We start from the raw sequence: 27,069 nt of genomic DNA on the forward strand, positions 1-27,069 counted from the left end.
CCGGGCTGCAGGAGGTGGGAGGAGGGCAGGGCGCCGCAGAGGCTGCAAAGGGAGGCGTCCAGGGCGCGGTGCGTGGACAGCGCAGTCTGTAGGGAGGCAGCCGCCAGCTCACAATGGCCTCGGGTGACCCAATGTTAGAAATGTGGGCTCAGCCCAAGGAGGGCGAGTTGTAAGCAGTTGTCTGGCATAATCAGAGCTAAAGTTACTAATTCTCACCTGAGTTCATTGAGCTTACTCTGTGCCAGTCACTGGCCAGAGGGAGCCGGCAAGATGGCTCAGGGAGGCCCAGCGGGCTGGTGCCTTCTTCAAGGAAGGTCAGGGAGGGAAAGAAATGGTTGTGGGGCAAAAAGGACAGGACTGAAGGGTGGTCTGAGGGACTGGAGGGGTGCCATCCCCAGCCACCAGGGCCACATGAGGTGGGAAGAGGGAGTCACTTTGAGGCCTGTTGGGTTTGCAGGACCCCCTGAAGCATCCGAGGGGAGGGCGGCGGGAGGCAGGTGGACAGAAGCTGCAGGAGTGATGTGAGCAGAGACCCGAGTTGGGGCCGTAGGGGGCATCAGCAGGACAGGGCGTCCTGAGGGCACCCAGGCGGTGGCCAGGGCACTGCTGCAGTCCGGGTGGACAGCAGGGTGAGGGGCAGGGGCTGCAGAGAAGGCAGGCAGGTAGGCGAGGGGGGAGTGTTTGGTGGATAGTGAGTGGCAGGAGGATGTGACAGGAAGTGCAGGGGTAGTCGTGTTGCTCCCTCCCCGCTGGAGATGCAGAGACAGTTGCCAGTAGAAGCTCAGGCTGATGGGAAGGAAGCAGGGGAAAGATGGGAGCTGGTCAATGGGTTGGTTTCTAAGAGGTCAGAAGAGGGTGGACCCTGATAAGGGAGGGCTAGGCATCATTCATCCAGTGCTTACTGAGCACCTACTATGTGCCTCTGCCAGTCTGACCTATGGAGACAGGAGGGCAGGGGAAGGATGGCTGGGCCCTGCCTCAGTCCCTTTACAGCCCCCTAGGCAGGGGTGGGGCGGGGGAACCCTAGCAGGACAGACACAAGCAGGCAAAGGTCAATTAATTGGCATTTATTTCATGGAGGTTCACGGGCGATGGTAGCGGAAGAGTTCATTCCGGCACACGGGGCACGAGTGGCTCACGTCCTGGAGGCTGTCCACACAGAAGGGGAGGAGACAGCAGCCCAGGACACACCTGCAACCTCGGGGGCAGTGGGCCGTGGGCCGGGATCCAGGCTGGGTGTGCTGGACTGCTGGTGCCAAGCCCGAGCACCCCCTCCAAACTTGGGCCTGCCCTGGCCCCTCTGCCCGGAGCCTGCCCGCCCCACCCAGCAGGCCCTCCCCGCAATGGTCAGGGCCCCACTCACCCAAATACGAAGAGGGTTGTACACAGCATCCAGGTGAGGATCCCTGGGACCGGGGTGGTCACCGTGATGATGTAGTTCCCGCAGTACGGACACTGGTAGTGTACAGGCATGGTAGAGGCCATCAAAGGCACGCCTTGGAACATAGCATGGGGGCCAGGAAGGGGGAGGGTCAGACCTCACACCCTCTCTTCCCGCTCCCCCATGTCCACTGCTGGGCAGGCCCCCGCAGGTGCTCGGTGCCCCTGAGCGCCAGGCTGTCCACATGAGCCCCCTGCCCCTTGCAGTCTCTTTCCCACCATCCACCACCCTGCGGGGCTCAGGGGCCTGCCTGACCGAGGGACCCAGGGAACAGGAGCATCTCTGGGTTTAAACTCAATACACTTCAGTGTGTTCCCAGGACATCACGCCCACACAACCCCTTTTAACTCAGCCAGAGCTGGTTTATAACCCTGCAGTTAAAACTCCAACTGACACCCTTGTTAAAGCAGGTGCATTAAAAAGAAACAAAACCCTACCACCACCACCAGAAAACCCCAACCCTTCCCAGTGGCATTCTTCTTGTCCCTCCCTCTCGCATTTGTACAGAAGGACCATAAAAACTGTGTAGTCCTCGCTGGTTTGGCTCAGCAGTTGGAGCATTGGCCACACACGGAGGGGTCTCAGGGTTGATTCCCTGTCAGGGGCACTTACCTGGGTTGTAAATTCACTCCCCAGCCCGGGAGGGGGCGACCAATGGATGTGTCTCTCACACACTGATGTTTCTCTCTCTCTCTGCCCCCTCTAAGAAAATTCAGTGGAAAAAATATCCTTGGGCCAGGATTAACCAAAAAATAAGTGTGTTTAGCTTAGCTCTCTTAAACATCACAGCCATGCCTCCAGTCCTGGGTGATTTCACACTGGATGGACGTGCTCATGGCCATGGGCAAAGTGGCCACTGGCAGCTGTGGGGGCAGGGAAGGAGGGCTTCCCAGAGGAGGTGCTGTTTGAGCAGTCTTGGTGAGCGGTCAGGGCAAGGAGAGGAGGCAGCGGCACTCACCTACGTGAACAACTCGGGGGCCTTCGGCGTACACTGGGGGAGGTGCTCGATTTCCTGGGTGCGGAGGAGGAGGATACGGCGATGGCTCTTTGGGAGAGAGGAAGGGAAAACACACTCAGATGTGAAGGCCCACTATGTGGCAGACTCTGAGCTAGAAACTAGGTCGGCCTGCGAGATACACCCATTTTACAGGAGAGAAAGCTGAGGCCTGGAGGAATGCATCAAGTTCCCGTGGTCGTATAGCTAGTGGATGGAGGAGCTGAAAGGTGAGCCCAGGCGTTTCTGACCCCAGTTGTGCCCTCATCGTCCTAGGATGTCAGACCTTCCTGGAGGCAGTTCCAGAGAGTTGAGGATGCAGAATTAGCACGGGGCTCTAGAATCCATTTTTTAAAACATCCGAGGCATTTCTTAGGTGTCAAGCTCTGCAGGAAACACTTGACATCCCTTGTTCCATTTACTCTTGCCAAATCACCAGCGAGGTAGCTATTGGCATTATTCCAATTTTGCAGATTTGGAGACTAGGCTCAGAGAGGTTAAGTAACATGCTTGAGGGCCCCCAGTAAAGAAGTATCAGAGTCAAGGATGGAACTCAGGGTGCCTCCAGAGCACCTGCTGCTGTGTGTGGTGCCCTCGCCTCTGGTCCGGGTAGCTCCAGAAGTGCCGACAGTCCATCTACGCCTTCCGGGGGGGACATTTTGGGCCCCAGGTCTGCCTCCATTTTTCCCAGCCTTGGGTTTTTCCTGACCCACAGTGTGCGGACACCGAGCTCCACCCCTCACCAGTGCCTAATAGTCAGCTCTTGGCCAGCCCTCAGGGTCCAGGATGCAGGGAGAAGGCTGTTTGGACAAGAAGTACTGGGGTCTTGGATCCCCAGAGGGTGGTCTGAGAGAGGAGATGATGGGAGCCCTATAAGTGTGGGTGATGGATGGGAATCCCCTTGTGTTTCACTGGGAACCATATGGGTGCTTTGCATGGGAACCTGACCCTCCCAGGAAAGGAGCCTCATGATTTGGGGGGGGGGGGGTGGGTTCTCTCCACCCACTGCCTTTCCCCAGAGGAGGAGCAACCAGGAAACAGCCCCTCCCCACTTTCTGCCCACAGTCTAGACGCCTTGGGACAGGAAGAGGTTTCATACTCACCTCCAGCAGCCCCACCATGGGCTGGTTTTTGTACCCTTTTACAGATGACAAAACGAAGGTCACCAATTAAGTATCTGGCCCAGGACTGCCAGCTAGAAAGTCATTCTGATCTGTCACTGAGTTAGCAACTGCCCAGCCCTTACTCAATCATCTCTTTTAATCCTCTCAACCATTTTTCAGATGAGAAAACAAACCCAAAGGGTTTCTGTGATTCACCCAAGCTTACATCAGCATGGCCAGAACCCCCACTCCTCTCACCCCATCAGTCTAGGTGTCTCTGGCACACGGGCTGGGGGAGGCTGGGGGAGAGGAGGCAGGTCGTACCTGGCATGGGGAAATTGTTAGCTTTGTTCCACGGCTCTCTTGTGACACTTTGGGAGAAGGCACAGGAGGTTGAAGGCCCCACTTCGTCACCATTGGGTCATATGGTCCCAGGTTGGCCAGGGACAGCAGGACTTGGGGGTGGTGAGGACGGGAATCACCCCCCAGCTCAGCAAAGGGAACACAGTCTTCTCTCCTGCTTCCCGCGGGCCCTGCCCTTGGCCTGTCCCCAGCCTCTCCCAGCCCCGACCTGAATGGGCACGCTCACCCTGGGGATGGTTCCATCTTGGTACCCCGGAGGTCCTTTGTTCTAGCAACGGTATCCGAGCAGGGTCGGGTTCCGCGTTCTGAGCGGCAGAGGGCTTGTCTCCAGCTCTCATGGCTCCTGGCCCTCAGCAGGAGTGCAGGTCAAGTCCAGCGCCTCCGGCGGGGCTGGCTCTGTGGAAGAGCCATTGTGAGGTGTGTCCTCACCGTGCAGAGGGGTGGGGCCTCCCAGGTGCCCAGCTTGGGGAACCTCTGAACATGGTCCCTCGCCACTGTCCACGGCCCCACGCTGTGGCAGAGTGGAAGCCAGCGCTGTGGTTCACGGGGCGGGGCGGAGCTGATCGGAGCCTTCTGTAGAGTCTGGTTAGAGCCGGCGATTCTGCCTCGAGGAGTTTATCCTGCTCTGTGCGAGCTGTGAGGATGTGCGTGTCCTCTTATTTGTAGGTAGGTGTATATACATATACACACGTATATATGTTTTTATCCTCACCCGAGGACATTTTTTTGCTTTTTGTTGTTGTTGTTCAGATAGAGTGGGAGGAAAAGAGAGGGAGAGAGAGGGAGAGAAAGAGAGAGAAACATCGACATGAAAGGGACACATCGAGTGGCTGCCACCCACACGACCCAACCAGGGCCGGGGACAAACTGCAACCGAGGTACATGCCCTAAGCGGGAACCAAACCCAGGTCTCTCTGGACCACAGGCCGATGCTCTAACCGCTGTGCCAAATTGGCCAGGGCTATGCATGTATATATGTATATGCATATAGCAAATATGTATATACACGTCTATATGTACAGATGTGCGAACATATGTATACACACATATATGTACATGTACACACATGTGTACACCTATACTATAGGTGTATGCACACATTGGTGTGTGTGTATGTATCACAAGGTTAACTGCCTCTCCTGCTTGTTTAGCTGTGTAAGTTTGGGCAAGATCCTCACTTTCTCTAACCCTCCACCTCCTGACTTACTCATCTTTAAATGGGTATGATAGCTACTTTATAGGGTTGTTATGATATCAAATGATATAACGCAGGTAAATGTCCAGCCAGGTGCAGCGGATGAAGCCAGCATGGTCATTGAGAAGTGATTAGTGGCCTGAATAGCCCAGAATAGATGCTCCCAATTGTAGGGGGTGGCTTCTGTGCGGGCTGGCTCAGTGCCTTAGCTGCGGTCACAGCCAGGATCTGTGTGTACAAAGGCACGCACTTGGCCAGTATTCTATATGGCTTCTCATAATGCTGCAAAAGTTTGGGGACTGTCCGGGATACCTGCTCGTCTGTCAGACTGCAGCAACCAGAGTTATGCGCGTCTGGGAGAAGTGGGATTTGGTGATCTCTAACAGAGTTACAGATGTGGGGCCCACTGACTCAGCAGTACTCTTTCTAGAAATCCACCCCCAGGAGAGACCAGCAAAAATGCCAAATGACAGAGGCGGAAAGCTATTCAATGCAGCAGCAAAAACGAGACATGAGCCAAATGCCTATATGTCTAGTTACTCTTCAGCTGCCAAAAATACAGGGAGGGAGGGGAGGGAGGAACAGAGAGAGAGAGAGAGATGGAGGGGGGCTAGGGGGAGAAAGAAGGAAAAAGAAGAAGAGAGAGAAAAGATAAAAGAGGAAAGTCTCCTTATATTGCTGTGATGTAGTGTCTCCAGGATATATTGCTAAGAAAAACAAATTATATATACATACACACACACACACACACACACACACATATCTTCATATATATATATATATCTCACTACATTCTGTATAAGGAATCAGGGTGGGAGCAAATGAAGAATTAATAAACGAAAGGGGTCGATGTTGAGGGACACAGATAAAAGTGGGCCCTCTCTAAATAGACTCTGCTTTATTGGTTTGACTTTGGGACCATGCCATTATTTTTTTCCTAATTACAAAGGAATTATGTAAAAAAGAAAAAAGCAACACTGAAAAATGAAAAGCCACCAAAAATAAACAAATGTGACTATATATCAAGATGTCTTACAGGGGACACAAAGCACAGGCCATAAAAGAAAAACCTGAAAGACGACCTCATCAGCGCTCAGAGCGCCAGCTCTTTAAAAGACAAACAGGTGAAACAAGAGGCTAGCCGCGGCCGGGAGAAAGTATGTGGTCTGTACGTGTGCCAAAGCGCAGGTATCCGGAATGTAAAAGGTCTCCTTCCAACCAATCATAGTTATTTATAAGATGCAACATTAAAAGTGGGCAAAAGACCTGAAGAGACACTTCATAAAAGAAAACAGGAATGGCCAATATACAAAAAAACAACAAAAAACAAACTACCACCTCATACCTGCTCGTATGAGTGTAAAATGGTGCATCGCTTTGGAAAACAGGCAGTTTGATAAAAGGCAAACATACGCTCTCCTGTGACCAGTAAGTCCACACCCAGATTTTTACCCAGGAGAAATAAAAACATATGTTCAAAAACAGACCCATATGGGAATATTCATAATAGCCAAAATTTAGAAACAACCCAATAAATACAATGCATTATTGATGTACTCAGCAAGATAAATATATCTCAAAAAACGATTAAAAAAATTTTTTTATTGATTTTTAGAGAGACAGGAAGGGAGAGGAAGAGAGAGAAACAGCAAAGCATGGATGGGCCGCCTCCTGCTTGCCCCCCACTGAGGATTGAGCCTGTAACCCAGGCATGCGTCCCAACCAGGAATCAAACCAGCAACCTGGAACAATGCCCAACCAACTGAGCCACACCAGCCAGGGCTCGAAAAATGATTTTAGCAAAGGAAACCTGACCTAAAATAGCACGTCGTCTGTGATTCTTTTTATCTGAAGTTCCAGCGCAGGCTAAGCTGTGCGGTCTGACCAAGGGAAGGTGCCATCTGCGAAGGGAGACAACCAGGGTGCGGGCAGGTGTGGCCGGCGTGGCAGGTGCCGCTGACATCACAGGCACCGTTAAAACCGCTTTTCAGCTGGGGGGGAGGAAAGTGTCCCGAGGAAGCCCCTTCCTAATTCCCACAAAGGTGTTGTCTTCCTGGAGAATAAAATGCCTGGTTCCAGCAGCACCCCTCTCTCAGCTCACCCTCTGACCTCTCCACCTCCTCATTAATACCCACGGTGTCCACGCCCAGTTATGTACTGGTGTCTGAGATTTGGTGCCTACGGTTTCCCCCGGCGCCGGCATGGAGAAGGTGCTCCATAAACATAGGTTCTGTGTGTGAATGAACGAAGGAACCAGCTGCATGATGCACTCATCACTGGCCCACCCCTTTCAGCGTCAAATCCCTGGATATCACACCCCAGGGCCCGAGGTCCTAGTATAGACTTGAGGTTACACATGTTGGGATGGGGCTGGAAACTGCCTTCTTTGGGGATTTTGAGGATGATGGTCCTCCGGACCCAGTGTTGGGATGCTGCCTGCCGTGACTGAATGGAACACTGAGCGTGAATGAAGTGGCTGATGGACGATGCGCTTGGGCGCCCGACCGTTCCAGATACGGCCACCAGGGGGCAGCACCAGACTGCGCGAATCAGCCTCGCCTCATCCCTTTGGGGTTTGAGAGGGTCCCATCTTGAGCAGGGATCCAGTCAGCAGGGCCTCTCCTGTCCCTCTCCCTTTAAGGGTGTCCCTACCCTGTCCTGAGGCTGAGGACTTCTGTTTCACTCAATCACCTTCAGGCCAGGCTGGAAGAAGTCAAAAGAAGGCTTGAGGCCAGCATAAAGCCGCACTGCAGGAGTGTGGGGGAGCCAGGTTAGACCCCGGTCTCTCTGCACCGAGACGCAGGGCCTTTGGGGAAGCCATGAGACCTGACTGGGCTCTTCCTGGGCCTCTTCTGTGAGGATCAGTTCTCGGAGGCTCAGGGCTCCTGGAAGACTGTTTTGTTGTTAACTGTTTGTTTTAAACCTTTGCATCCCCCAAATAAGGCCTGACATAGAGGAGAAAGAAGTTGGTCTAAGCATGGGCTCTGTCACCCCCAGCTGCGTGATCCCAGGCAGGCCTCAGTTTCCTCCGCTGCCAAGTGGACCTAAAATAAACCTTCCTACTTAGAATGTTATGAAATGTAATGAGAATTACCTTGCTGGCTGATCCTTCACACATGCCTACTTTCTGTTTGTTCTGTTCTGCCCCTGGGCATTTGCACATGCTGTTCCTGTGCCAGGAATGCTCTTTCCCAAGATAGTCCATGGTTCATTTCATCGTGAAACTTCAGCTCACATGCCACTCCTAATGGAGGGCTGGTGCAGATTTCTTGGCAAGAGGAGCCAGCCATACTCTACCATACAAACTGGTTCAACTTTAACAACAGTTACTTCTGTCTAAAATTAACTGGTTCATGTATTAGTTTACTCGATTATTGTCCATTACTCTTAAAATGTCAGCTCCATGAGGAGCAGACCCTCATCGATTTTGTTCACAGCTCTCATCCCAGTACCTAGTACAGTGCTGGGACATAGAAGATGCTCAATAAAGATTTGTTGAGTGAAGGACGAGTGAAAGAAATCCATATAAAGCACTTAGCCCTGTGCTAATGAAGACTCTGAAGCTGGGCTGCTTAAGGAAAAAATGAGATGGGACATTTTTTCCTTCCTGCTCATCCTCTCTTCCCAGAAGGGCCCAGCTCTGAGGGAGGCGATATAATAAGGGGGAAGGAATCCAGAGGGATGACTTGTAACTGTAATTATTGGGCAAGTGTGTGGCGAGGGGGGCTGGGTGGCTGAGAGGCCTGGGCTTTCTCCAGAGCCTTCTCTTCCTTCTCTTTCTGCCCATCAGTGAGATCCCATCTGCTCCAGGTGCACGGGAAGCCTGGAGCCCTGGGCGGGGAGCTGCTGGGTCATGCTCAGTGGAATTCCCAGCTCTGCCAACCCACCCTGCCTGCTTTCTCCCTCCCAGCTGTGGTGAGCTGGGAGGGGCCGGTGTGGGAGGCATTGGCTGCTGCAGGCTCCTCACCCCAAGCCCCACTGCTTGCTCAGGGGCCAGGAATGAAGGCAGTTCTCACTCCTGGGCCATGGAAGCCCTCTCCCTGGACAGCAGGCACCTAGATGGAGGAGGGTGACAGTTACCTCGTCCCTGGCAGCTGCAGCCCATCCCCTGCCCTCAGAACTCTCGGCCAGCGCCCCCAATCAGAACTCTTGCACAGCACCGGGGAGGGGGTACTGTTTCTGGACTGGGGAAGCCCTTGGGGTCTGGGGAGGACCCGGGAAGCTGTGTGATGGGAGGGTGTAATGTTTCCACCTGTGGTGTTTGCATGGGGGCGGGTACATGTGTGGGGAGATGTGTGTGTGTCCATGTGGGAGGGATGTACAGGGGCAGTATCTGTGTGTGGTGTGTGTTCACATGGTAACTCCTGGGCCCATCTTTTCCCAGCTTCAGCCAGCTGCCCAGAGGGTAGGACCCCCACCCCCTGCCCCCACAGGCCTCCCCACCGGGCCCAGGGTGACGTTTTCAGCTCCCTCTCCACTGTAAGCTCTTCTAGAACCATTCTGCAGAAGGGGAAACGGAGTGATTTGCCTGGTCCCTCATCAGTGATAGGCCCTCGTTTCCTCAACATGTATTTATTGAGCACATAGCATGCGTCAGGCATAGGAAACCAAGCGAGGCAGACGAGGTGCCTGCCCTGGGGAGCTCACATTTTAGTGAGGGAAGCAGATGCCAGACAGGGTCATACGGGGAAGGGTGAAATGATGACAACAATGGGAGATGGGTGGGACAGACAGATTGGAAGGGCACCACCTTTGGCTGGGCAGAGGGTCCCCTGAGGCATCCCGGGAAGAGTTCCCCTGGATCTGGATGTTGGTGGAGCCTGTCACTCGCCGTCTGTCTCCAGAGCCTGCACACCTACCTCAACACAGCTGGATGGGCCCCTCCTCACCACCGCTCACCCGAATATGTTCCAGAAATACAGTGGCTTCTCAAAATGATGAAAGAATTAGAAGGAAACAGGAAGTGCCCCAGAATATTGGTCCAACTTAGCAGCAGGGCAAAACCCCCAGCAGCTGCACAGGAAGCAGTGGAGCAGGTGGGCCTGCCTGAGGGGCCGGGGCAGGATGTGTCGGTGTGGATTCATCCACGGAAGCACGTGTTCCCGTCTGGTGGGGATGTTGATCACGGGGGAGCCTGCGCCCACGTGGGGCAGGGAGACAGCTCCAGGACGTGTTCCACTGCGAGTGTAGGGAGGGGTGCTGGAAGTGTTTATGTGTGAGTGATCCTTTGTTAAGTAAGACTGCCCAGCATTGCATCACCCTCATAACCATGGCCTCTTGTTTTCCATGCCAGGAGTGCCCCCGAGTCATCTGGATGGCTATGGAGGCCCGATCACATTGCAAACACGGCCTTGGGGGTGGCATCACCCTCTAGCTGGTAGGGAGGAGGGAGGATGAGAGGTGGGCCTCAGTTGTGCTGATCCCCTGCCTGGAATGCTCTTCCCACCTGTCAAGACCCCATTTGGCATTTCCTACAGGAAGCCCTCCTGGAAGTCCTGGGGCAGGGCAAACTCACTCCCGTTTCCCACATCAGCATTTCTGTGTGTTTGGAGAAGACGAGAAAAGGGGTCTGTGAGAAATGGCCTCACGCACCCATTCATCTCATCCGTCCGTGTGTTCAGTCACTGATTCAAGACTGCTCACAGGGACTCTGTGCAGGGCTGGGCCCTGGAGGTACATGCTAAGCCCAACAGTTTTTTGTTTTTTTAATCCTCACCCGAGGACATTTTTGCATTTATCTTCAGATAGAGCTGGAGGGAGAGAGGGAGGAAGAGAGAGAAAAAAACATCGATGTGAGAGAGACACATTGAGTGGTTGCCACCCACATGACCCCAACCATAGCCATGGACAAATTGCAACCGAGGTACGTGCCCTTAGTGGGAACCGAACCTGAGACTCTCTGGTCCACAGGCCGACGCTCTAACCGCTAAGCCAAACTGGCCAGGGTACGACAGTTTTGTATTCCCAGAGTTATGGTCTACTGGGAGATAGAAAATGAACTGGTAGACGAAATAATGAGAGATTTAGATGAGAACTCTCAGGGGAGCCCCGAGAGCGGTGGGGCTCCTCTAGACAATGATGTTGAGACTTGAAAGATGAGAAGACACTCTTCTGCCTCTCCCCACTCAATAAGCATGCTGGTGTGTGATGGCTGGAGCTCCAGCAGCTGTTTTGGCCCCATAAGACAACCCTGAGGCTAGAAGACAAATGTTAAAGGATGATGGAACATGAATATAGGAGACATCAAGTTTTGAGGACTACAGACCCGTTGTATCAACTGAGACATAGCAACTTCAGTTTTCTTATACATGACAGAGCTATAACTCTCCAATTCACATAAGCTTCTTATTGGAGTTTTCTTTTATTCAGTAGTGTTCTGCTGAAGTGTTACAGCAGAAGAGTTGGGATTTTATTTAGAGGCAATAAGTTGTCACTGCAAGGTTTTGAGCACAGGAGGGACATGGTGACAAAGTTCTCTTTTCTTCTTTTTTAAAGAATCTCTCCTTGACCAAACTTTAGGCAGGCTCCTCTGAGCCCTCTGCTTGACTGGGCTTGACCTTGGGCTCCTGTCTTTGTTCTGGTAGAGTCCGGTTTTAGCAAGAATCTTGTCAAGTTGGTTTGGCCAGAATCCCTCACCCTCAATATCTGATCACCCTCGATATTTGACCAAATTCCTCAGCTCCTACGGCTCAGCCCCCAGGTGATGTCTGATCACCTTGGCCCGCCTTCTGCAAGAATCCTGCTAGCCCAATTTAGCCAGAATCTTTCCTCTTAGTAATCCCCCCACCCCACTGCTTGGGTACAAATCCCCACTTTTCCTTGTTGCGCTTGAGTTGAGTGCAATCTCTCCCTTACTGCTAAACCCCTTTGCAGTGCTCCCTACACCCACTGTGATGGTCCTGGATAAAGTCTGACTTACTGTTTAATAAGTAGCATAAGTATTTTTTTTTTTCTTTAAACGTGGTGGAATTTTGAAAGATCATTCTAGCTGTTACACAGAAAATTGGAGTCTCGGTATGAAATTAGGGGGAGGCAGAGGGATGAGTGGAGGCCACTGCCCTTGGTGAGACAATAGAGGCCCAAGTCACAGTGAGAAGTGAGGACAGGACGTTGATGGGAGATACACTTTGGATGGAGAAGTCTCCATATCATGCCTGTTATCACTCTTCTTTTTCATAATTTTTTTTTCTTTATTGATTCCTAGAGAGAGTGGAAATGAGGGGGAAAAATATCGATGAGAGAACATAGATTGGCCGCCTCCTGCATGCCTCCCACTGGGAGCCTGGCCCACAACGTGGGCATGTGCCCTGACCGGGAATCAAACCGACCACCTCTTGGTGCATGGGTTGACGCTCAGCCACTGAGCCACATTGGCTGGGCATGCCTGCTATCACTCTTAAAGATGAAACTCCCTTATTGAGTCCCATACATTTAGCCCATTTTGGCAACTGCCATCTCATCCTACATGGTCTCTCTCACCTCAGGGCCTTTGCCCATGCTCTCTGTAACCTCTCTTGGGAATGTCCTTTCCTTTGTTTAACTCCTAATCTTCTGGAAGATCTCAGGTCAATTAGCACTTTCTAGAGAAGTCTCTCCTGGCTCCTCCAGCACCATGATTGTCCCTGCTGTGAGTACAGTGGGATTTTATACCATTGTGTGATTACTGGTTTAACATCTGCCCTCCCTAGGAGTGTAATTACTCCAAGGCACAGGGCCAACATGAGTTTTGTTTCGTCCAGGGCTTGGAACAGAGCTCAGGTGCAATAAATATTTGTCAGATGGCTGGCTGGCTGACTGGCTGATTAATCCTCATTGGGCAGAATATTTAGGCCAGATCTCTTCATAAGCTGTTGGCTTAAAGTCTTGCCCTTGGCCAGTGCTATCAGATAGGGCCAACATGGTGGACTCATGTCACTGGCTACAGGAGGCTTAAGCCATGGCAATTTGGGAAGAACTCCTCCCTGAGACCAGGCTTGTCTGATGGGCCTGAGGGTGGGACACTCATGGAGCTATGCAGGCTTATCCAGCCTACCACATGACACCCTGGTTATTGGTTATCAGTTATCAACCTGTCTGCCACCTCACCAGGCTGCAACTCCCCTAGGGTGAGGACTGGGTGGGCACTTTTTACTTCTGGGTGCTCAGTGCCCAACACAGAGCCTGGCATGGACAACACACCCAGTGAATGATTGCAAACCAGTACTGAACCAAAGAGGGTGTGAAATTCTGAGAGGCTTCAATTAGTTGAGAAGGGATCTGGGGGAAGAAGGAAGAAAAAGGGATAGCCTTAGTTCCTTCTGGTTGCCACAACAAAACAGAGAAATGCATTTCTCACAGTTCTGGAGGCTGAGAAGTCCAAGATCAAGGTGCTGGCCAACTTGGCTCCTCTGGAGGGAGCTTGTAGACAGTTGTCTTCTCACTTTGTCTTCAGTGGTCTGCAAGTTCCTGAGGGGGAGGGAGAGCAAGGGACGTGAGTGGCAGGCAGAGCTGGTGGGCTCCTGTAGAGACCCAGTGCCATCCCCACTCCTGCCTGTGGTCCCAGGACAGTTACAGGCTACCTCCCCACTACCCTGCCCTTGCTTTACCAGTCTAGGCTCAGGGCTGACTGCATTCAGGGGTGCTTTGGACTTGCTGTGACTGGGGCTAGGACACCTCTTTCTTTGTGTTTCAGTTTCCTCTCCTGTGAAACAAGAGTAACATCATTTATCTGCAGAGACAAAGGACTCATGGACAGAGTGGAAACTAAGAACAAAACGAACCAAAAACAACCACAGAAGAAAAAATCAGCGGTTTTCCCTCGTTTTTTTTTCTTTGAATTTTCTATTTTTGTTCCTTTCCCCGGAACCCTCTTTTCCTCCCTTCTGTTCTTTGCTTGTTTGTTTTCCTTCGGCCTCTCTCTTCATTCCTCCTGGTCATTCCTTGGTCTCTTTCCCAGAGCGCCCCAGGCTCATTCGGATTCGGAAGCGAAGGTCAGGTGGAGGCCGGGCCGGACCCGGTGGGTTAGAGGAGGGTTCTGCACGGGCGCGAAGACCGGATTTTTCCACTTTTCAAGGGAGTTTTCTGCCCGTGGGTGCTACACAGGCGGGCCCTGCCCCCGCCCCCGCGCCGGGCTAGAAGCCGTGTTCCCCTCGGGCCGTGCGCTCCCGCCAGTCCTGCGCGCGTACACAAAGGTCCGTCGGGGCTGTCCCCACCCGCGCCGCCCGCGCCGCCCGCGCCGCCCCCACCCCCGTCGTCCCCGGCTCCGGCTCCCGCTCCATTGGCTGGAAGCTCGTGGGGCGGGTCCTCAGCGGGCCCGCCCCTCGGGCCACGCCCCCTCCCCTGTGTAGCTGGAGCAGTCGGAGCCAAGCAGCTGGCGGAGCGGAGCGGATCGCGGGGTAAGGACTTTCTCCGGGGACCCCAGGAAGGTGTGGTGGGGTGCCCCCGACCGTAGGCCCGGAAGCAGCCGGGATGGGACCTCCTGTGCGCCACTGCTCCCATTCAACCCCCTGTTGCAGGGTCTTCCAGCTCGCCGGCAGGGGGCTCCGGGCCGGGACTCTAGGCTCCTAGGAAACATCCCGGTCGCCGAGGCCTGTTTGGGGAGAGCGAGTACTCCCCCAAGGGGAGGGTGGGTGTGGCAGCAGCTAGAGGGATTGGGAGCGGACGTCCGGCAGCACTTCCCGCCCGGCCACCTGTTTTCTGCCTGCAAGGAGCCTACCCTCGCCGCCTTATCCCCTCCCCTCGCTTTCGTCGGTGCGCTGGAGCGTGGATGGGGCGACGCGCGGTGCGGTGGAGCGAGACGCGGAGGGGCGAGGGCGCCGCTCCGGAGGTGGAGCCGGCCGCGCCAGCTGTGGGTTCGGCTCCCAGACCTGGGCCAGGCCCGGCGGGGGCGGTGGGGGAGCCCTCCTGGCGCCGCGCGATTGGCCGCCTCTGGGGGAGGAGGAATCACCAGGCGCTCTTCGAGTATGTTTGCGCCGGGATGGGGAGCCCCCAGGCGCAGCGGCAAACTTCACCCGCGTCCGCAGCCTCCCTCCCTGCTGGCCTCGCTGGCAGCCGGTTTGCAGGCCGGAAGTGAACTGTTCTGTTTTGATTTAAAAAAAGAAAGCCCCTGACCCCCACTGCCTTTCTGGGGTTGGACTGGATGTGTGTATTGGGGTGGGGGTAGCGCAGATCAGCCCGCTCCAGGCAGGGCCTCCGTTCTCATGGGGGGGGGGGTCTCATTGCAAACTAAGAGGCCACTCTGAGCCTCAGTTTCCTCTTCCGTGGACTGGGAATATAACTTTTCCTATAGTAACGCGTCGTGTGAGAATAAAGGGACATGGCTGACTCAGTGCCAGGAGAAAGGTTAGCGACTGTTACCATTTTTACTTGCTATTTTGATATTTCTCAGTCTCTTAGCTCCCAGTCTTGCCCCTCCCGTCCGTTCGCCAGGGGAAACTTGTGAAAATCTGTTCAAATCAACCCCAGGCTTAAAGTCGTCCACTGATGTCGCCATTGTTGTCTAAGTGCCAAACTTCTCAACAGAGCTTTCTGTTGTCTTCCACCTGGATTTTTCCCACTTCTCTGTGTCGCCTGCTTCCTCCCTGTGGGCCTTTGCCCCTGAAGTCCCTCTGCCAAGAATGACTTCCCCACTCCTGAAGTGATCCTGCCAGGCCAGGGGCCTCCCCACCTCTGCTCCTCCCCTACTCCCAGGGGTCCTTGATGACCTTGGGTTCTTAGTGCTGACCTTTCTGGCCTCCCCCCACCCCTAAGTGGCCCAGAAACCCCTCCAGGGCAAGACAGGGTCATGGAACTATGGCCTGGTAAATCCTGGGGTGGGGGGTCCCAATGAGTTGATCTGAGCCCAGGTTGTGCCCTGGGGTCTGGGGGTGGGTTTGAAGATGGGTTCCCCTGGGAAGGGACTCGTTTTTTCTTTGGCTGAATAACAGAGTCAGGGAATTTGGTTTGTGTCCCATCAGCAGGGACAGGAATGGGAGGGATCATTCTAGATGGCCCTGTGCCTGATATTTCCACCATGTGTGGTTTAACTATTGTTGACACAGCCCATTATAGTTGGCACCGCACCATCAGGTCTCCACAAGGTCCCTGGGCCTGGGAGGCTGCCACTATTACTGTCCCATTTGACAGATGAGGAAGCTGAGGTGTGGAGGAGTGAGGTCACTTGCCAGGGGTTACAGAAGGCGTGAAGAGCAGTCAGGCCTGAAACTCAGGTCTGCTGCCAGGGCCCTGAGGCAGGGATGGAATACGCTAGTGCTTGCAGTGGGGGTGCTGGGGGTGCAGAGCCGGCTTCTAGTTATCAGTAAGGGCTTGGGCTCTCCCGGAAGGGGCCGTCAGGGCTGAACTGGGCTGTGCTGGGTCCCAGGTGGTTAGGGAGATGGGTGACCATCTCCTGGAGGGTCTGGGTGGGAGTGCTAATGGGGGATGGTCAGATGGCAGTGCTGGAGGGCCCGGGCTTTCAGACCTCTTCCCAGCACTCGGGTCGGGGCGGCAAGCAGTTTCCAGCTGGGCTGGGCCTGGAATGGGGCTCAGCTGCTCTCATCCACCCACCTGACACGGAGGCTGGCGCTGGGGCTGCACCCTCCTGCCTTATTTGTATTTTTCTCCATGTTACTCCATCCCCCTTCCCCGCTCCTCCCCTTGACTCCCCCATCCCGCTTCTGCCTTTTCCTCCTTTCACCCCCTCCATTCCTCCACTCCGCCCCTCCCTCACCAGAGTCTGGCTCTCTTTGGAATAATGGAGGGGAGTAGGACTCTTTGTGGGCCTCTCTGGCTTCCTGGGCCCCTCTGTTCTACCTCAGCTGACCACCCCCCCAGGCCTTCAATCCCTCAGTTCTGCCAGGCTGGGGCTCATCTGGGCTGGAGGTGGGGAAGAGAGGGGAGAGGAAGGAGGGTATTTCTGCCTCAGTTTACAGGCCAGGATCTCAGGTACACCAGCGTAATTTTGTGACTCATATAGAGCTTCAACCCCGCTCTTTCCCCCACCCCCATCTCCCTTCCACCCTCTTACACTGTCTGACAGGTGGTAAAATCTCTTAACCCACCCTGCTTTGTGTTCCATGGTCCAGCAGCATCTGCCTCCCTGGGAGTGCAGACTTTCAGGCCTCAGCCCCGGATCTTCAGAATCAGAGTACGCATTTTATCATCCCCAGAGATTTGTGGTTTGACTAAAGTGTAAGAAGAGCTGGCTTAAATCATTCCGACTGTACTATAGATTCCTTATCTGTAAAATGGGGACGATAAAAGTGCCTTCCCTGTGGGGCTGATGTGGGGTGAATCTAGTTAATGTATGTAAATGCTGGTACAGAGCCTGACACAGAAGTCAGTGGAGAGTGGACATCATACTTTCAATGCCCTGCCCCTCATGACAGGTTCTCCAGTGCTCTATCCCCTTCCCTTTGTGTAGGCTACTACTCATCCTCACTTGCCAGCAGTGGCTTGGTCCTGGGGCTGGGAGGTATCTGAACATGATGCCCAGCCATGGCCCTCCTTAGCCACAAACCCATGGAAGCCTCGAAACACTCCCACTTTTCAGAATGGGAGCTTAGAAATTAAAAAAAATAGGCTTGGCCCTGGCCAGTTTTGCTCAGTGGTTAGAGTGTCAGCCCGTGGATCAAAGAGTCACAGGTTTGATTTTGGTCAAGGCCGCATACCTAGGTTGTGGTTTGTCCCTGGCCCTGGTCCGGGTCATGTGGGAAGCAACCAATCAGTATGTCTTTCTCACATTGGTGTTTCTCTCTCTCTCTCTCTCTACCCCTCCCTCCCATTCTATCTGAAAATAAATGGAAAAATATCCTCAGGTGGATTTATTTTTATTTATTTATTTATTTTTCATCCTCACCCGAAGACATTTTTCCATTTTTTTGTTCAGATAGAGCGGGAGAGAGAGAGAGGAGGAGAGAGAGGGAAACATCGATGTGAAGGAACACATCGAGTGGCTGCCACCCGCACGACCAACCAGGGCCGGGGACAAACTGCAACCGAGGTACATGCCCTTAGCGGGAACCAAACCCGGGTCTCTCTGGACCGCAAGCCGACGCTCTAACCGCTGAGCCAAACCGGCCAGGGCTCCTCAGGTGGATTTTAAAAAAAAGGCTTGGAGAGGTTTAACTTTGGTGAGAACCATGCTAAGAATGAAGCTCCCAACTTGAACCTAGCTCTTGTTCCCCTATTTATTGCCCTGAAGGGTTATAAAGCTACCAAGAATGGAGCCTTGTGAAATGAACTGCTGACTCCCTCTCACTAAAGTGTGAATGACTGACAGCACTATTACCAAGGCTTTCCTCCCTGGAGCTCTCAGAACTGTCCAGGAGGACCTGCATGGCCTGTGGAAAATTCCCAGGCTATTTTGGGCTGAGGCCCCCTTCTCTGCCCTTTCCCAGGGTAAAGGCCCCGCTGACACACCCTTCCCTGGGGACAGGCAGGGTGGGAGTGGCTTCCTAGCTTTCCCACCTTTAGGCCTTGGGTTCTCTCTCCAGGCTGGGCACTCTTCAGAACCTGGGGGTACTGACTGGGTAAGGGGGAGGATGGCCAGCTGCTCACCTGGGAACACCTGCTTTAAAAATGCAGCCCCTCTCCCACACTCCCTTCCCCTGCTTGCCTTTTCTCTGTAGCTTTTGCACTGTTGGGTGTACTGTGTGTTTCACCAGTTTATTTAGTAGATGTGAGGCCCAGGCAAGTCACGTGATACTCTGTGCCTCAGTTTTCCCATCAGTGAAGTGGGGATGAAATGAGCTGAGAACACTGCTGGCTCCAGTTCTCTGCTCTTGCTGTCCTGGTGGCTGTGGGTCTCTCCCTCCCTGCACAGAAGCTACTCGAGGGCAGGAATTTTGCTGTCCCACGGTGCACTCCTGTTACATGGTGGTGCCCAGGAACCCTTAGTTGAATAGGAGGCAACATTCTTCAAGGTCCTCTGGTGCCAGGGCGGGCACCCTGTGTGCTTGGGGGCAGGGCGCGGCCCACCCAGCCACTGGTGTGCACACACTGGCAGCGACAAGCCTGGGCCACCAGCCAGCTGTATGCCTGTGTTCAGTGCACAGATGGCTGCAGTCGTGTGAGCGCACAGACCTGTGCCCACACACCACACACGTGCACAGAGTCAGACACACCCATACTATCACGTGCACACAGAGACACACCCACAGTCATGTACACACATGTTCACAGACACACAAACACATGCGTGCACAGCACGGCTGCTGTGACAGGCCTTGGGCATGATATTTGGTCTGAGTTTGCTGCAGGCCAGAGGCCCGTCCCAGGTGTGGCCTAGAGCTTCCTGCATCTGTTTGCAGACTCCCCCCAGCTGCAGGGAGTTGGGGGGTGGCCAGTCACAGAGGGTGGGGCTGAGGCCGCCCCTGGTGTTGCTGGGAGAGCCTGGACTGTGACAGTGGATGGGGCTGGGGTTGCTGCACCCCCTCCATCTGTTCGTGTGTTGCGGGAGCAGCACCAGGACCCCAGAGCTGGCTTTGGGTGACTGGCTAACCCCTCCCCAAGCTGTTTCTTTACAGCTGGACTTTGACCTTGACTGAGGCCTCCCCCACACAGGCTATTCTCCTCCTCCTCCTCCTCCCTACCAGGCCTGTGGTGGGGGGGTAGTGTACTGGCCCTTGGCCAGGCCTGCTCCAGCTGCCCAGCTGCTCTCCAGCTCAGATGGGCCACGAGAAGGCGGGCAGGGTGGCGGTGAAGGCTGCTGGGTCTCCCAGGCCAGCACTTCGCTCACCCCACCCCTTCCCAAGTCACTCCTGCTGCCAGTGCCTCAGTGTCTTCCTCTGCCAGGTGAGCATGAGGCAGCCACCTTCTGCAGACTGTGCAAGGGGACGAGCACACGGCAAGTGCAGCCAGGCCTTCGGGGTCTCATGCTGGTTAAGGAGCCTCTGGGTCGTTCCCTACATTGTCTCTACACCCTGCTCTGCGCAGCCTCAGTGCGGGGCCCAGGACCTAGAAGGACCCCATGCTGCCCTCACGTTGCTCACCCCACAAGGTCATGGGCTTCTGTTGGCATCTCTGAGGGACTGAGTGTACTGGGGGAGTCGAGGGGGTGGTGGGGAGAGAGGAGAGGGCCCCAATTTGGGTCTGCTTCATTCACCCAGGGGGAGATGGGCATGGCAAGGGGAATGGAGACAGACAGACAAATTGGTGTGAAGAAAAGAAGACACACCTGGTGGTGATCTGATGCCATGCCCAGTACTTCCTGAGCTGGCCCCGCCCTCCTCTCCACCTCCCCTGCCGCCTCTGACCCACTCCATCCCCAGCACCCTCCACATCGTCTTTGCTGGCCTCAGTCATGTGGCCCTTGCCAATCAGGACCTTTGCACAGGCATTTCCCCCTGCCTGCAAGAGCCTGCTTCTGTTTTTCAGATAGTCGACTCTCTCTCACTGTTCAGGGCCCAGCTTGTACCCTCATTAGGGAGGCACCCCCACCCTTTTATCTCCTGTGTATTTTTACTAGCCCTTTTGGAAATCTGCAATGATCTTGTTCATATAGTGATTTACCTGTTTATTCTCTGGCTCCAAATTTATCCCTGTGTCTCTAGTGCCATGAACAGGGTCTGGCACTGGGCACACATCTGTTGAATGATTTTATGGTGAGAACTAGACAATGATAGCTGACACTTAATGCTCACTTTTCCTGGGAGGACGGGGTGCTGAGTGCTCAGCATGAATTCTTTCATTTCACCTTCACGATCACGGTGTGAAGTCAGGACTGCTGTGCTCTCCATTTCTCAGACATGGAAGCCAGAGGGTAAGCAACGCGCCCACGGTCACACAGCTGGTAGGAGGTGGGATCCGAGGTCGGACATGCTGACTCCGGAGGAAAGGAGGTTAGATCATGTGTAGAAACGGGGAAGGCAGTTTCCACCTCACCCTGGTGTCACAGCCGCTGTGGCCCCACCTGCTGTCCTGGAGGCCTAGGCGGGGCCCTCCCTTCTCTGGGCTGGCCCCTTCCCAGAACCCCATGCGTTGGAACATTCCAGGACTCTATGACCTGTGCTGGTGGGTCATGCTGGAGCCCTGACCCCTAGCTAGGCAGCCGGGGCCTTTTTGAGGTGGGGGCTCCCCGGACTCGCGGTCCTCCTTGGCCGCCGATGCAGCTGAGAGAAGGGTCAGGAGGTAGCTATGCCCCTCCGTCCAGAAGGCCAGCTGGCCCTCCCTCACCAGCCAGGCAGAACTGAGGCCTGTGGGGACTGGGGGGAGGGGTCGTGGAGGGGGTGGTGGGGAGTGCCGGGGCAGAGATCTTGTTTTTGCGGGGAAGGAATCAGGCCTAGATCTTGGGTGGTTTGGTTGGGGCAGAGACACTGCTGGTGATTAAATGGAAGACCCGGTGCCCTGGGGCCACAGAGTTACTGTTAAAGAGGGAAGCTGGGTGGTGAGTTGGGGGTTCAGGATTGTCAGAGCTGCTCGCGGAGACCTGGATTTTGAGGCAGACTCCTGGGGTGTTTAAAAGATAGCTTACATTTCACATGGGAAAACCCTATGTGGGGTGCCGATGCCCCCAGGGGCAGCTTCTGTCCTTCCTCACTGTGAACGCGGCTGAGGGCTGAGCCCAGGCCCTACCACAGCCCAGCAGTGCTCAGCGATTCCGCCAGCTGCCCCTCTGCAGGCAGCACGCTGGTCCCAGGGAGGGGAGAGCATCTGCCCAAGGCCCTCTGGCTCCTGGGCTGTACTCTTCCCTCTTGACCTTGAGCCAAGGGAGTTAGACAGGCCGCCTCTGTAGCCCCAGTGTGGTGTTCCTTGGGTACCTCGGCCACGTCCTGCCCTTGGCAGAACTTCCGTTTTCCTCCCCGTCCCCCTACCCCTGTGCTTAGCAGGCTTTAGAAAATGTTTCTTGAGTGACTTGGTCCCGATCTGGGGGGCTGGCATTAAAGCAAAGGCCCGCCCCGCCTGCCCTGTCCGCCTGCCGCCCTCGCCGGCCCCCTCCCTCCCTCCCTTTCACAAGTGTTCACGAGGTGCCCAGGTCTGTGCTGGGCACTAAGGACCTATGGGGACCGATGGCAGCCTTGTCGTGGGTGTGAGCTGGCACAGCGGTGATGGAGGCAGGCCCGGCTGCTGCAGACCCCAGGGGAGGCGTGGGACCCTGCTGGTCAAGCCAGCGTGTTGATGGGGACGTGACTGTGACCCCCACGCTGAGTGAGCTGCAGCCTGCATTCCACAGAGGAACGAGTCTCTGATGTGGGGGTGAGGATGTTTCCGGGGGCCCTCCTTGCAAGGTGTGAGCCTCTGAGAGCCCCCCCATCTCTCTCCAGGTCAGCCATGTCATCTGAAACTCCTCCGCCACCACAGCCCCCCACCCACCAGGCTTCGGTCGGGCTGCTGGACACCCAGAGGGCCCGAAATCGCTCACCATCCCCGCTCCGGGGCAATGTGGTCCCCAGCCCGCTGCCCACTCGCCGGACGAGGACCTTCTCTGCGTGAGTCTCTGGCTGGCTTGGGGGAGGCTTCCAGAGACTGGCCTCTCTGTGCCTCAATAACCCTGTTTGTCAAATCGAGACATTTGGGGTTGGGGTCGGGGTGAGAAACTGAGAAGGCACTTTGTGATCTCTGGAGGGCACTGCCCCAGGGCCACTGGAACCTGTCGTGGGCTGGGGGCGAGGGATGGAGGTCACAACAGCTGGGAAGACGCTGGGGTCTTAAATCATTGATCTTTAACCGCACACAAGCCTCTTCCCTTGCGAGACCTCAACTTCCTCAGCTGCAAAATGGGGACAGTAGCAGGGTTGCCACAGTGTTGCAGAGGGTGCACAGGGCACCTGGCGGATGCAGACCTCAGGCCCAGCGAGTGGAGGCTGCTGCTGCTGTTAGTAATGTGTCATCAGAGGTGCTCAGAGAGCTTTTAATCTAATACTCTCTTTCCAAATGGGGAAACTGAGTCCTAAGAAAATTTGCCAAGGTCATCCCAGAGGCACTGTCCCTGGATTCTGTGTGACTGTCTCCATGGCTGTCCCCGGTGGCCTAGCCGGGATGAGCCGGATGTGTGCCCCAGGGGAGGGTGGCCGTCCTGGAGGGCTGGTGGGGGCCTCACACGTTTGTTTCCCTCTCTGCAGGACGGTGAGGGCCTCCCAGGGCCCCGTCTACAAAGGAGTCTGCAAATGCTTCTGTCGATCCAAGGGCCACGGCTTCATCACCCCCGCAGAGGGCGGCCCCGACATCTTCCTGCACATCTCCGAGTGCGTCGGGGGTCTGGGGCAGGCGGGGCACTGTCGGGGCTCCTTGGTGGCAGGGAAAGTATGTGACTATGCCGGGTGCTGCGGATGAGGGTGTGAGACCAGGCGTGTGTGACCTGGGGTGACTGTGTTCAGGGGTGGGGTTGTGAGACGGCACTACGTGGTACTGGTCTGTCCGATGCTGCAGGTGACTGTGTGTGTGTGCACGCATGTGTCTCTGTGCGTGGATGTCTGTGTGTTTGAGCCAGTGTGTGCATGTGTGTGTGCACGTGTGTATCTGTGTGTTTGAGTGTATGTGCCTGTGTGTGTTTGTGCGTGTGTGCGTGTATGTCTGTGTGTTTGAGTGTATGTGCGTGTGTGCATGTCTGAGTGTGTGTATGTGCCTGTGTGTGCGTGTGTGTGTTTGAGTCGAGAACCCCGGGGTGGGGTGAGCGCCCTATGTATCTGGTGGATGGGGAGAGGCACCCCCGTGTTGGGCCTCAGGGTGGTTTCCTGCCCTGCTCCGGGAAGTGGCCTGATGAGGCTGGGGGCTGCCTGGCCCCTCTGATCCGGGAAGTCAGAGCTGGACCCTTTCTCTAGTCGCTTGCTCACTGACGCCCTTCCTTCCTGAGTGTCTGGAAGGCCTTAGAGGACCCAGGGTGGGGCCCGCACACTGCAGCCCGGTGTCCTGCCGCCTGGGCTGCGCTTCCGGCCTTCGGATGTGGGCCTGATCTGGCACCCCACCCACCCCATCCTTTGGCCTCAGCATCCCCTGATGTTTTATTTCAGTCTATGGGGAAGTCCTGTTCTGCAAAGGGTGGGGCAAAAGGAGGTGTACAGTTGTGAGGACCTGAAATACAGGGCTTATTCTTGTATTATTATTAATCATTACATTCTTTTCCCTACGAATAACTAAACCTACTTTTGCTTCACCCGGTATATAGAGACCGTATTTTTGAAAATAGGGTCCTATTGCACATGTCTGCCATGGTGGGAGGATTACCCTTTCTTTACCCCCCACCCCATTCTTACACATCAGGCCTTAAGTAGGCCCCTGCCCAGTGTAGACCTAAGGTGCTCAAGCAGTGATTTGATGTCTGTGAGTGCGTGCGTGGTGTACTGCCCCTTTCCAGCAGGACTTGTAGTGGTTTGCAAGGGACTCGGGGCACCGTGAACAGTAAGTAAAGAAAACATGGGGGTGGGGCAAATAAGAAAGATGGAGACAGTGGGGTGCCTGGTTCTGCTGCACATTTATCCCTGAGCTTCCTGGCAGCCAAATCAAAGAGGGAAGCCCCATTTGGGACGAGATTCTTTAATCAGGCAGGAGGTGTCACAGTTCTGGGGAGCTGCTGGCCCTGGCATTCAGGATCTGAAGGGGATTTGTGGGGTCTCATCAAGGGGGCATCAAGACAGGCACACCACTTCTATGGGTGGGATGGTAGCTCATGTCCTGTACAAAGTAAGGGAGTCTCCCGGGGGCGGTCCCAAGGGAGAGGACCCTTCCTGGAACGGGCTTTAAGCACAAAAGGGTCTTACTTGAAGTCTCACCAGGTTTCTGGGGATTGAAGAGCTGGGGTCCAGCCTGGGTTCTGGGACTCCTGGACCAGGGTGGGTGTGCTGCAGACACTCAGGAAACCCCACTCAGGCCATCTTTCAACCCCCCATCTTTCAACCACCTCATTTCTCTCGGGCTCAGGCTGGCTCCCCCTGCTCTTCTGTCCGAAAGGCCCATGGTGCCCACGCTTAATGTAACGTGTGAGCACTCCCAGGGGGCCCCCGGGAGGCAGCTGATTGGGCTGGGGGCTCCTCAGCCACGACCTGAGGCTGGGGCAGCGGGCAGCGTGGCACCACTGAGCATGGTGGCTCCCTCTGACGGCAGGGCGGGAGGGGCAGGCCCTCTGAAAGGGGTTGCCCTCTGACCAGCGGGTCTGGTGCCCTGGGCATGGCATCACTCGGGCTTTTCTGAGAGCTGGGCACTGAGTGCTTTCCCCCCACCCTGCAGTGTGGAAGGGGAGTACGTTCCAGTGGAAGGCGATGAGGTCACCTATAAGATGTGCTCCATTCCGCCCAAGCACGAGAAGCTGCAGGCCGTGGAGGTGGTCATCACGCACCTGGCGCCGGGCTCCAAGCACGAGACCTGGTCTGGCCACGTCGTCAGCTCCTAGGAGAGGCCGGAAGCACCCCTTCTCCTGGCTTGTGGGAGACTCTGGGGGAAGGAGGAGGCAGGACCAGACTGGAGATGACATTCCACTGCTGGAGATATGGCTTCAAAGGGGGGGAGCCATATCCTGGAGGAAGGGGTGTTGGGGGCAGGCACAGGGGTGTCTGGGCCGCCGGCACAGTCTTGGACCATCACAACAAACACCATCTGAAAAGTATTAAAGGCATTGAACAAGGAGAGGCGCCCGGCTGGTGGCTGAGTAGAGGGTGCAACCCTGGCCCAGGGGTTGGGTCAGGTGGTATTTCTCCAGCCCACAGAGTCCCCATCGCCATCCCACTGGGCTGGAGGCTCAGAATTCCGCTGGGTGGTGACACATGGACCCTGTTTGTTTCCTCAGCATGCATTCCCCCCAAGCGCCCCCTTCTTGTGTCTCCTTGGCCCTGGGCAGAGCAGGCTTTTTTTTTTATCCTCACCCAAGGACATTTTTTCATCTTTTGTTTAGACAGAGCGGGAGGGAGAGAGAGGAAGAGAGAGAGAGAGAAACATCGACATGAAAGAGTCACATCGAGTGGCTGCCACCCGCACAACCCAACCAGGGCCGGGGACAAACTGCAACCGAAGTACGTGCCCTTAGCGGGAACCGAACCCAGGTCTCTCCGGACCACAGGCCGACGCTCTAACCACTGAGCAAAACCGGCCAGGGCAGAGAGCAGGCTTTTTGATTCTAGGCTTGGTTGGTTCCAGGGGAGCTGGCTTCAGGAGGCAAGGGGTGCGAGGAGCGTGAGGGGGTCTTAGGTGCCTTTGCAGCAGGAGGTGTCATGGCTGAGGGTTGGGAAGAGTTTTCCCAGGAGCCCTTAGCCCTCCACCTGGCAAAGCCTTGCCGAGAGCTGAATTCTAACCCTCGGAAGCCTGGTCTTTTCCATCTGTCTTCAAGTTGAGTGATCATGGCTTAGCAGCTATTTCCCATCCGTCGTTTAGGTGGTGGGTGGGGGTGGAAGGAGGGTGTTTGTTTAAACACAGGCCTTTCTCCGGATCCATCAGACAGGAACAGGGAGCTTGCTTTCTGACAGCCTGATAAAGTCAAACGTCAAAGGAGAAATACACTTTCAGTGCAGGGGTTCTCTCGAAAACAGGTGTGAAGAAATGCTCAGGAGGTTTTGTTTTTAAACAACGAAAGCTCTCACCCGACATTGGGAACCTTTGTAGATGGTCCCAGGAAACAGGCCGTTCGGATTGTATTCGCTGTGCTTTGGTTTGGCTTTAGTTGGGGTTTAAAAATAGAAATGTCTGGGTAATATGTTTGAAATATGTGGCTTATATGTAGTCAAAAATCCATTTGTCAGCGCGGGGAAGTGAACCCTTCCAAGCTGGCTTCTGGGCAGACGAGGATATTCCAGACTCCGGACGGGACTTTGGATGCGGGAGGCCGGAGTGGCCTCATCAGGTGTCTTTGTTTGGGGACCGCTTCAGCTGAAAGAGGTGGGAGGCTGGAACTCTGGCTGACGGCCGCTGCAGTTGTTTTAAAACAGACGAATAAGTGTGTTGATGTGTGTGCAGTGAAACCCCACAGTTAAGTGACTTGATCTGCTTTTTCCTGGCCCATTGTGCCCCTCGAAGGGTCCTCTGCTTCTGCCTTTGCCTTCTGCTGGGTCCAGCGTGGCCTCTCCCCGCTGGCCTTGGATGTCGCCCAGGCGGC

General features: G+C 55.0%; 2 protein-coding genes and 1 long non-coding RNA gene across 5 annotated transcripts; 1 reads left to right on the forward strand and 2 right to left on the reverse strand.

The window, feature by feature from the left end:
- Nucleotides 1-1,082: 1,082 nt before the first annotated feature.
- LITAFD (LITAF domain containing) lies at nucleotides 1,083-4,239 on the reverse strand. Its single transcript, XM_036279738.1, has 6 exons — nucleotides 4,128-4,239; nucleotides 3,401-3,429; nucleotides 2,919-2,922; nucleotides 2,402-2,486; nucleotides 1,364-1,510; nucleotides 1,083-1,191 (listed from the first exon to the last, which is right to left on the reverse strand). Exons 1-6 carry the CDS (start codon nucleotides 4,237-4,239, stop codon nucleotides 1,083-1,085), a joined length of 486 nt encoding a protein of 161 aa, XP_036135631.1.
- Nucleotides 4,240-12,284: 8,045 nt separating this feature from the next.
- LOC118641843 lies at nucleotides 12,285-13,972 on the reverse strand. 2 transcript variants are annotated; one of them, XR_004961659.1, is made up of 4 exons: nucleotides 13,856-13,972; nucleotides 13,682-13,776; nucleotides 13,432-13,541; nucleotides 12,285-12,296 (listed from the first exon to the last, which is right to left on the reverse strand). It is a non-coding gene; the product is annotated as an uncharacterized LOC118641843 (long non-coding RNA). The 2 variants fall into 2 exon arrangements; XR_004961660.1 differs by lacking the exon at nucleotides 12,285-12,296 and adding an exon at nucleotides 12,437-12,721.
- Nucleotides 13,973-14,377: 405 nt separating this feature from the next.
- On the forward strand, nucleotides 14,378-25,612 carry CARHSP1 (calcium regulated heat stable protein 1). 2 transcript variants are annotated; one of them, XM_036279436.1, is made up of 4 exons: nucleotides 14,378-14,470; nucleotides 22,316-22,480; nucleotides 23,114-23,236; nucleotides 25,215-25,612. In XM_036279436.1, the coding sequence occupies exons 2-4, from the start codon at nucleotides 22,323-22,325 to the stop codon at nucleotides 25,375-25,377; spliced, it is 444 nt and encodes a 147-aa protein (XP_036135329.1). In that variant the 5' UTR covers nucleotides 14,378-14,470; nucleotides 22,316-22,322; the 3' UTR covers nucleotides 25,378-25,612. The 2 variants fall into 2 exon arrangements, with proteins under 2 accessions (XP_036135329.1, XP_036135328.1); XM_036279435.1 differs by lacking the exon at nucleotides 14,378-14,470 and adding an exon at nucleotides 20,872-20,893.
- Nucleotides 25,613-27,069: the final 1,457 nt, after the last annotated feature.

The sequence above is a fragment of the Molossus molossus genome, unplaced genomic scaffold, assembly GCF_014108415.1.
Source record: "Molossus molossus isolate mMolMol1 unplaced genomic scaffold, mMolMol1.p scaffold_m16_p_3, whole genome shotgun sequence".
NCBI lineage: Eukaryota > Metazoa > Chordata > Mammalia > Chiroptera > Molossidae > Molossus > Molossus molossus.